Source organism: Neolamprologus brichardi, chromosome 6 (genome assembly GCF_056152115.1).
Source record: "Neolamprologus brichardi isolate AB-2024 chromosome 6, ASM5615211v1, whole genome shotgun sequence".
NCBI classification, from domain to species: Eukaryota; Metazoa; Chordata; class Actinopteri; order Cichliformes; family Cichlidae; genus Neolamprologus; species Neolamprologus brichardi.
The window spans coordinates 25,406,438-25,416,522 of NC_142109.1; the positions used below are offsets into that span (position 1 = coordinate 25,406,438).

General features: G+C 36.4%; 1 protein-coding gene across 1 annotated transcript; it reads left to right on the forward strand.

The window, feature by feature from the left end:
- Positions 1–685: 685 nt before the first annotated feature.
- Positions 686–5,320, forward strand: LOC102781363 (N-acetylneuraminate-9-phosphate synthase-like). The gene is made up of 6 exons (XM_006790823.3): positions 686–920; positions 1,537–1,752; positions 1,831–1,930; positions 2,847–3,001; positions 3,962–4,228; positions 4,359–5,320. Exons 1-6 carry the CDS (start codon positions 789–791, stop codon positions 4,566–4,568), a joined length of 1,080 nt encoding a protein of 359 aa, XP_006790886.1. The 5' UTR covers positions 686–788; the 3' UTR covers positions 4,569–5,320.
- Positions 5,321–10,085: the final 4,765 nt, after the last annotated feature.

Here is a 10,085-nt window from a genome sequence, read left to right on the forward strand (position 1 = left end):
ACATTTAGCTGCATCTCATATTAGTTTCTTTCAGTGTTCTCTCTCGGCTTTCCAGCTCCACCTTCTCGCTGCTTCTTCCACCACCTCTTCAAGGTGCAGCAAAGGTAGGAGAGGGGCCGGTAGCGTTAGGACATTTGATTGTTCACTAATGAAAATGAACGAATGGGCTGCTGCCATTTCTTGTATGGCTGGTGCGCAGCGGGCACTTCAGGCCGGCCCATCGGCCCAAAAGTGAGTCGGCTCACCGGGAAAATGCCCGGTATGTGCCCTCCACTGGGCTAAATTTCATATCTATCTATCTATCTATCTATCTATCTATCTATCTATATATATATATATATATATATATATATATATATATATATTTATTATATATATATATATATATATATATATATATATATATATATATATATATATATATATATATATATATATATACACTTTACTTGTAGCTATGAACTTTGGTTGGAAAGTTCAAAGCTTTGGTTGGAAAATGTCTATTCAACCACTTGTTTCACGGGAAGTTTATATCTGTAAATATAAATGTACATATCCATAAATATGATTTTCCATAGCTATAAATTTGTCGATGCAAATAAAAACAGAACAGAATGGTTGCTTTTATTTTGAAAGAAAGATTGCTACGTTGATCCACAAAGGCGGAAGTTGCGGCACATCCTGTTTGTGCATGACGTTAACTGTTCCGGTTATATACCCGGGTTGACACTTTTTAGTTGTCTTTATTACTTTCACTGGTTGTACTTGCTTACTTTTCTACCAACAAAATGCCGTTAGAGTTTGAGCTGTGTCCCGGTCGTATGATCGGAGGGAACCATCCGTGTTTCATCATAGCTGAGATTGGACAGAACCACCAGGGAGACATTGAGATCGCAAAGAAAATGATAAAAATGGCAAAGGTAATGTAAAAAATTAAACACGTATCGGTTTGTCTTTTAGGTATATTTACGCACAGACAGTCAAACACACGCACGCACACGATATACCGTCTGTTTCCTGAACTTCATTCATAAGAAAGCAATATGACACGTTCCTCTGCTTCACCCAAGCAAATCATAAACTTTTCGTTTCAGACATGAAATCCTGAAATCAAAGTTGGATGCTTCATTTAACCCGTTTATGCCATTTAAACGGTGTTTCTGGCATAAGTTGCAAAATATTAAATTACTAGATTTATGAATGGAGTTTGGCTTCTCTTTCTGTGCCTGTCCTATAGCGCCCTCTTGTGCCTGCTGCTGTGTTTGATTCAAACCAGACGTGAATTGTATTCAATTGTAGTAAAATTTGTCTTAAATTCGTTAGCTGTGTTCATGTGCCCATTAAACCTGTTATGAAGAATTTTTATCATGTCCACATCTTTTTAGTACAACACTTACAATTTTTTTTTCCAGAACACTATCAAGTTACAGGTATTTATCAAGTGTGTCTTGTAGGATCTTAAAAGATACGTGAGAGCAACTCAAGAAACTAGTACCATTCAAAAAAAAATCAAAAATCTTCTCCCCACCTCCTCAGGACTGTGGTGCAGACTGTGCCAAATTTCAGAAGAGTGAATTAGAGTTTAAGTTCAACAAGAAAGCCTTGGCCCGCCCATACACCTCCAAACACTCCTGGGGGGAAACCTACGGTGTGCACAAGCGCCATCTGGAGTTCAGCCACGATCAGTACAGGGAACTGCAAAAATATGCAGAAGAGGTGGGGATCTACTTTACTGCATCAGGAATGGATGAGGTAAGAGAGAGTTTTGTTCATAGTATTATGGTACTTTACTCAGTGGAGAAGTTTAACCATAAGCATTTCTGTCTTCAGATGGCGGTGGAGTTTCTTCATGAGCTTAATGTGCCCTTCTTCAAAGTGGGTTCTGGAGACACCAATAACTTCCCCTATCTAGTTAAAACTGCCAAAAAAGGTGAGAGTGAAATACCATGTGTGGAGAAATGGCTCAACTTTGAAACTCAATCATCGGCATCAGTGTTCAAAATTTATATATATATATATATATATATATATATATATATATATATATATATATATATATATATATATATATATATATATATATATATATATATATATATATATATATTTAAAAATCCTGATTTAAATTCTACTGATTCTTAGTGAACACCTAATTCGTCCTCTCTGTTTAAGGCCACTGTCCCTTTAAGTCACATTTCTTCTGGCTCCCCCTTACAAATAAAAGATTTGAGCAGCACCTGATTGAGGCTTCTGTAACCAGAGCCAGAGTTGTATACCTAAGATTATGGTTCTGTGAATAGTTGCTCTTATACAGCAGTAGGAAAAAACTGTGAAATTGTTCAGCTAAAGTTGTTTAAAACATGAACTTAATGCTCAGAGATTACCTTTGCATATACATACCTCATCATTTAAAGCTTTGGTTTTGTTTAATTTGACCATCCACCATTTTAATTAGATATAGATGAAATAGACTATATTACAGAAATCAAGAAAAAGCACAGGTACACTTTAAAAAGGAAAAAAAGAGAAAACGATAGACAACTCAATACATGCACCATGTAATATATAAAATGTGTCTTAAAGGAAGCATACATTTATAATTTTATAAAATGTGACACAGAATTACAATTTAATATTTAGAATGTAATTTAAACTTTAAATATAGTTGGACCTCGAGGAGTCTGTGTCTGTTTTCATTCTGCATAAATATGGATGACATGAACTCTATACTGTACAAGCAAGGCAGTGTACAATAACTCCATAGGAATACTGAGGGGTGTCGTAGCACTTAGCTTACTGCCAGTAACATGAGGTTTCTCATAGTGTTGCTGTCTTTCACTTGCCAGGACGCCCCATGGTGGTGTCCAGCGGGATGCAGTCCATGGAGACGATGCATCGGGTCTACAAGACGGTCAAAGAGCACAACAAAAACTTTGCCATCCTGCAGTGTACCAGCGCCTATCCTCTGGAAGCTGAAGATGTCAACCTCCGAGTGATTACGGTGAATCTTCTAATCCAAACTGCATGTGGGATTATTTCGAAGGGTGTGTTCCTTTGGGTATCAGTAAAATAATCCAGAGAGTCCAGAATGATCCAGTTTTACGGGTTATGAAGCTTATTTTTTTATCCCTCAGCCTGAAAGGCTTGGGGTATTGTTGTCACCCTGCCAGGTGGATGGTTGAGCAGTGTGGGCAGAGGTCAACTTTACTGAAAATCTTGTAAACACAAAAAAGACAATGTTGCACGTTTTGATGTTTAAAAAAAAAACATAGCTAATATACCAGTAATATGTCTTTTCATTTTATGACCACCAAGCCAAAATCTCATCAAAAAAATATTTCACCTTCATACGAACAGGCCTGTTATGACAGATAAAATGTGTCTCAGAGTTTGCTGATACATGTAATAGCTCATCCAATTACTCTAGTAACTCGGCTTTCGTTGTTATCTCTACGACATATAACATATAAAAACTTATATGTGAACATATTATTGGGTTGAATTATGGAAAATGACATCTAACCACAATAATACCACAGAAAGTGACAGCATTCTCAGTGGTTTATATTTATTATGATTTTTGCATTTCTTATTCCTGGTTCTTAGTTAGCCATTTACATTTGAATTGATATGGTTAATAAAATCACTAAGGCTCATATGCACCTTATTAGGATCTACTGAGACCTTAAATGTATGTTTTCTATAACTTGTTCTTTGTTCCAGGAGGCTTTGGGGTTGCACTAATCACTGCCATTAATTTTACCATTAAATTCCCTTTGTCTTTAAGAGCTGGACTTAAAATGACTGGTGATCTGCACAACAGCATTTTTATATCATGTCAATAGCAACTGCCTGTAGCATCTTGGCAAAAAAAACCCACGTGAACATGAGTACATGTTGCAAATTGTAAAATGACTAACTTTTAAGAATAACATGTATGTCACCCATTTGTTGGCTGCAGGAATACCAGAAGGACTTTCCAGATATTCCCATTGGGTATTCAGGCCATGAGTCTGGAGTCAGTATAACAGTGGCGGCTGTGGCTCTGGGAGCAAAGGTTGTTGAGCGCCACATAACCTTGGACAAGACATGGAAAGGAAGTGACCACGAAGCATCACTTGAGCCCGCTGAACTGGCTGAGCTGGTTCGCTCTATCCGACTGGTGGAGAGGGCACTGGGAAGCGGAATCAAGCGGATGTTACCCTGTGAGAAGCCGTGCCACGACAAGGTCAGAACGCCTTTCTCTAAAAAAATAAATAAATAAATTAAAAATACTCAGCTTTACTGTTTAGCAAGCTTTTCAAGCAAATGTCCAACTTTTTCCTTTAATAATGTTGCTTTGTTTGCTGTTCCTTCAGCTGGGTAAGTCAGTGGTAGCCAAAGTAAAGATCCCCAAAGGAACAGTTCTGACTGAGGACATGTTGACAGTGAAGGTGGCAGAGCCCATGGGCGTTGTAGCTGAGGACATTTTCCAGTTGGTCGGAAAGACCGTCAAAGATGACGTGGAAGAGGACGACAGCATCGTGCCTGAGGTCGTCGATTGTTATGCCAAGAAGCCAAAGTACTGAAAATGGAAGAGAAGACCGAAGTCACTAGAGAAAGTGTAGTTGATTCATTGAAGGTTAGTTCTGAAGGTGCTTAATCTGAAACGTGGATGAGAGTAAGGGTTATTTTGCTTGGTGTTGCTGAAAGGCATGGGTGATCAGTAATTTGTTACATAATTGGACAGTTCATCAGATGGTTTTAATGTTATCACGGCCCCTGCTTTAGTTCTCTTTAGCCAAAGAGTTTTTACATTTTCTACAAGTGGTCTCACATAATGCACTTTCTGGCAAACACTTCTTTGTGCTACTGTTTTTGCCTACACTTGAGTGATTATATAAATGTTGAATATGCACTGCTGTGGCCCCATCATTTCATCCCATAGCAGTGAGGTCACGGAGCCTATTTGCTCTTTGTGTACGACTTCATTGACCAGCTGAGGTTGTCAACTTTTGCCAGAAAGAAGTTGTATTTATATAGTTTCTTCAGAAAGAGGACAATGAGACTAATGGGGAGAGGGAAGCAAAACTAAATCAGACACCTTACACGTTACACATGCATTTGCCCTTTTACCCATTCTTGATTCATTTATTTTATTAATTCTTTTTGGTGGGGGGTCATGAATTGGAAATTCCTTATTTTTGTTCCGGCACTTATAACACACTGCACTTCTACTTTTCAGATTAAAAATGTTTAAAAAACATGTAAAAACATTTTGATATCTGTTGAGGTCTGTAATGTAATGGAAGAATGAAAAATTTTCAAATTAAAATTTTGCCTCAACACTGATGTCGTTTTGTTTTTTGTTCTTTACATAGATGAACTAATTCTCATGGATGAGAATGTTCATGTCATGGATCATTTACTACTACTACTGCTACTATAGTTGTCATATATGAAGATATAATAATTTCCACATCTTGGGTAATACACATTATTTAGAAATGGGAAAAAAAAGAACCTGGGTTTTTAAATACCGAGGTGAATAATTATACTATTTTCAAAGTAAATGCTTAGTGAATTCTTAAAGATGAGTTTTTTTTTCAAGTAAGTCTCTAAGACACTCTTATATTGTACTTGTTATTTAAATATATTTCATACTATTTCTGTTGTTAAGGTTTAATATTTTTATGCCTGTGTGCAGCTTTGCTTTAGTTGAACTTTTTCCACATCACAGTTAAATCATTTAGATACATTAAATAAATTTGACTGAATATTTACTTCATGGCATGTTGATCTGGTCAGTTAAGTAGTAAAAGGGGTTATTAATTAGTTTGAGTTGATTTAGTGCAATAATGAGACAACCCCCAAAACAACTATGATTTGGGGCCACTCCTCATCTTTTCTGACTGTGTTTCTTTTTTGGGTTTTTTTTTTTTTTTTTTTTAACTTTGCGTTTGGCTTGGGTCAGTGTCACTGTGATATCATGAGGCGATACCCGGATCGTACATAGGTTGCACAAGTTGTTCATCTTCTCTAGGATGCCGCATCAATGCGTTCCATTGCCAGAAGGTTTGCTGTGTCTCCCAGCACAGTCTCAAGGAGATAGCAGGAGACAGACAGTTACTCTAGGGGAGGTGGACAGGACTGTAGAGGTTCTTAACCTGAAAGCAGGACTACTCTCTAGTACCTTAATCATTAATCATAAATCAGTGCTTCATGATCTGTGAATCACTGTGAAACATGTTTTTATGTTAATGGAGTATTTTCTGTAAAGAAAAGGTTTTACATTGGGACTGTAAAAAAATAAATTCATTCTCCACTAGATGGAGATATTTGCTCTGGATCTTCCCATAACTCCATTCACAGCATGACTGCCATTTCAGTAAATGTGAAACATAAATATATCAGATAAGAAACTTTTGTCCTATTGAGCCCCCTGAGCCAGAGCTGAACCAACTTGCTGCTGATTTTCCTGACAATATCATAAAATATATAAGGTTCTGGTTTTGTGATGTGGGTTGGAAATTAAACTGAAGCTAATGCAAACTAATCACTACTCTGGTCTGGCCTTCTAACATCGTTCCTAGCTACTAATATCACAATCTTCATGTGTAACAGAACTTTATCAGTTTGCTGTTGAGAGGAAATACCCTGCTGACAAAATAAGATTAATCTCTAACTGCTGTCGACAGAAATACAAGGAGAAACATTTGCTCCACAATCTTAAAATAAAGTGTCAGCTGCAGAGGAAGCAGGTGCAGTCCTGTGGTAAATGTTGGTTTCATTCCAGTAAGAACGAAGCATACAGAATTTACCCATTCTGTATGCTAAGTGATTATGCCAAATAACATGCAGTATATATTAGGGTTATATTCTGCTAGGGTTATATATACTGGGTTATATTAGTTTTTTTCCCAAGTAAGTCTCTAATACACTCTTATATTGTACTTGTTATTTAAATATATTTCATACTATTTCTGTTGTCGAGGTTTAATATTTTTATGCCTGTGTGCAGCTTTGCTTTAGTTGAACTTTTTCCACATCACAGTTAAATCATTTAGATACATTAAATAAATTTGATGGAATATTTACTTCTCTGATTGAACACTGTAGCTTAGCAGCCGCAAAGAAATGTGAGATATTTCTAGCTTTGCATTTCTCCAGAAACCGCAATCTGCATGGTTTAAATTCATTTAGTTGTTATTGGGAACTAAGCTCAATAGTAACAGCTCAGCTCAAGGCTTAGTGTTATAAGCTATATGCATTATAGGGTTTACGTTACAGTGAGAAGCCTTATTCATGACAAGTACAAAGACTGTATCTGACTCAGAGGCCAGTATAAAACTCATGTGTTCTGTTCTTCTTTGTGGGACACAAAAGAAGAACAGAACAGGGACAGTCCTGCAAACTTTACTGTGATCCTAACGATTGATATTTTTGAACTGAGCATCATTATCTGCTCAAAACATGCATTCATGAATTTGCTATACATTAGTGTCTCTATCTGCAATCTGAAAATGTAAACTCTACAGTGGATGATCTGGTTACGCTGTTATGTGGTGCGAGACATTTTGCTAGCATGGGTCTACTTGTCCTGTCAGACAAAAGAATTACTGCAAATCAATACAAATTTATTTTAATTGGTCACTGTAACCCTTTAATTAAACATTTTTTCCTGATTGAATCATCAGTAGGCTGCATCATAAATATGTGGGGAATTATTATTATTGTTATTGTTTTAGTTCATATTTTTGGATATATATATAAATATACAACATATAATATAAAATACATTTGAATTTCCTGGTCATTTTCAAATTTTGTGTTCAAACCTTTCAGTTTTTCAACAATTATTCTTATGTCAAATTATTTCTATATTTCTATTAACAGCTAAAGCTGATAAATTTGCCACTAACAGTTGAGAGAGATTAACAGCAAACTAGAAATGATCACTGAGCACTTACAAATTTCATTTTCTTTTTTAAATTAGTGTTATATCTAGAAGTCTTTATGACTGTAAATTGCTTTTGTGCCTGGCAGGTGTGGTGACTGAAGGGGTGAGCTTATTGAAAGGTCACTTTTTGGAGAGTAAGTGAACTCAGCTATTCATAGACTCATTATATAGATCTCACCAATTACCTGGGCCGTCCCTGTTCACAGAGAAAATGTCCCTCCCTTTCCAACTTAGCTGCTATTTCAGACAGGAGCTTTTAGCCAATAAGCTGCTGCTGATCCCAGCTTCACAGAGGAACATCCATATTGCGTTCTTTTCATTGACCTACCAAGGAAACCCACTTCAGCTCTTAACCTAATATAAAAAATATATATGCAGTTAATTGTGCAGCTTCTTTTTCATGCAGAAGTTCTGCAGGTATATTTATGTTTGCTTAGGTTTGATCAAATTCAGTCACCCAGATGTGGCTAGACCTTTGCACGGAATCTACATCTATTTAAGGGTTATTCCCTAGCTTGTGTTATTGCTCATTGTGATTGTAATTATTTATATTTCAAACTATATACTAGGTGTACCTCGCCTACCCCAAAGGTTAGGTTTGCTTGGCTGATTATGCAACACATTTAGCCTTGCTAGGACTTTACATAGCTCTTAATCTCTCAGCTATAGATACACAGTCACTACAGAGGTCAAACTTGTCTGCACAAAACCAAGTGTCTCTTCAGGACATGGCAATACTATGCTTCCCCATGTGGAAATATATAACCAGAGAGAATGCAAAGTTTTTATAGTTTGTAAGTTCCTTTTTCCTTCCTTCCTTCCTTCCTTCCTTCCTTCCTTTATGTGACATGGTCTTAGAGAGTATGCAAACCACCTGGACAAACATTAGAAATAATATCTTTCTTATCCTTTCAAGAAAATTTAACAAAAGTCTCAGTCATGATATTAAAAGGTAATTAAGATTTTAAATAGTCTTGGTTTGGTGAGAAAACAAAGAAATGAAGATGCAGATTTTGCTTACAAAGGAAAATAAGCAGTCCACTCCATTAAGTATACTCACATTTAATTGGATGAGAGCAATTGGAGGTGAGAAAGGTCCCATAGGATTTAATCCCAGCAGGGTTTGTGGTTTGTAAGGGAACTGAAACAGCATTATTCAGATTATTCTTATTCTACATGTTATTCTGATTACACAATTCAAAATGAGTATGTCTTTAGAAGAATTTTCTGAGTGAGATTTTTAATAACGAGGCTAAATCTGTATTTTTTTGTTACAATACATTTGCCTATTCCATGCTTATTCTCCCTCATACATCTGTCTTAGAGACATGCTAGGTAACAGAAATGGCAGCATCATTTGATCTTGCCCTCAGGTAGCTGCTCCGGCTTAACCCTGACCTGACATTAAGAGTGTAGGACTGTTTCCTAAGAGTGGGTGCGGCATTCAAAGCCCATTACATACATTCAGTAAATAAAAGACAGCATGGTGATATCACTTCCATAACAACTTGTTATTTATGACATTAGCATAACTGATCAATCCCAACATCAAAAGTACTTACCTAATATCAGATGATTCTTGTGCTGCCAAAACAGCTCTAATGTAAATTCTTTGAGAGGGGGAGGGGTTAAAGGTCAGTTTTGTTTGACTGCTAAATCTTAGCAGTGAATTGCAGAGTGGGACATCTTTGGAACCCACTACATTGAATGGATCTTCCAAATGCTTGATTGGATTGGGCTCTAGGGAATGTAGAGGTCAGGTCATCAATTTGGACTCTTTGTTATGTTCCTCAAGCAGTTCCTGAACAGCTTTTGCAGCTTTGTACTGTCCAGCAAGAATCCAAGAATTCGCCACTAAAAGGAAAATATATGTTTGTATACATCAGAGCCTTTTTATTTATTTATTAATTTATTTTGAAAACCAGTCTAATATGTACACAAGATATATGCTGAAGTTTGTTACAAAAACATAAAATCTAAAGTTTGGGGGAAGAAGCACCCAAAGGCATCTTGTTTCATGAATCATTCTGATCTGTTTAAACTTGGTATTTATACATCAGGTTAAATGTTTTTCTTAAATTGTTTTTGGTTTTGCTACCTACAAAATAAATGTTAAGTTATTTAGGTTTCTTCTCTGTTAATTGAG

Excerpts from the sequence above, each read along its gene's own strand:
- LOC102781363 (XM_006790823.3), top strand. The coding sequence starts at position 789 with ATGCCGTTAGAGTTTGAGCTGTGTCCCGGTCGTATGATCGGAGGGAAC. Across the intron at positions 921-1,536 it reads AAATGATAAAAATGGCAAAG|GACTGTGGTGCAGACTGTGC; the intron begins GTAATGTAAAAA and ends CCACCTCCTCAG. Across the intron at positions 4,229-4,358 it reads AGAAGCCGTGCCACGACAAG|CTGGGTAAGTCAGTGGTAGC; the intron begins GTCAGAACGCCT and ends CTGTTCCTTCAG.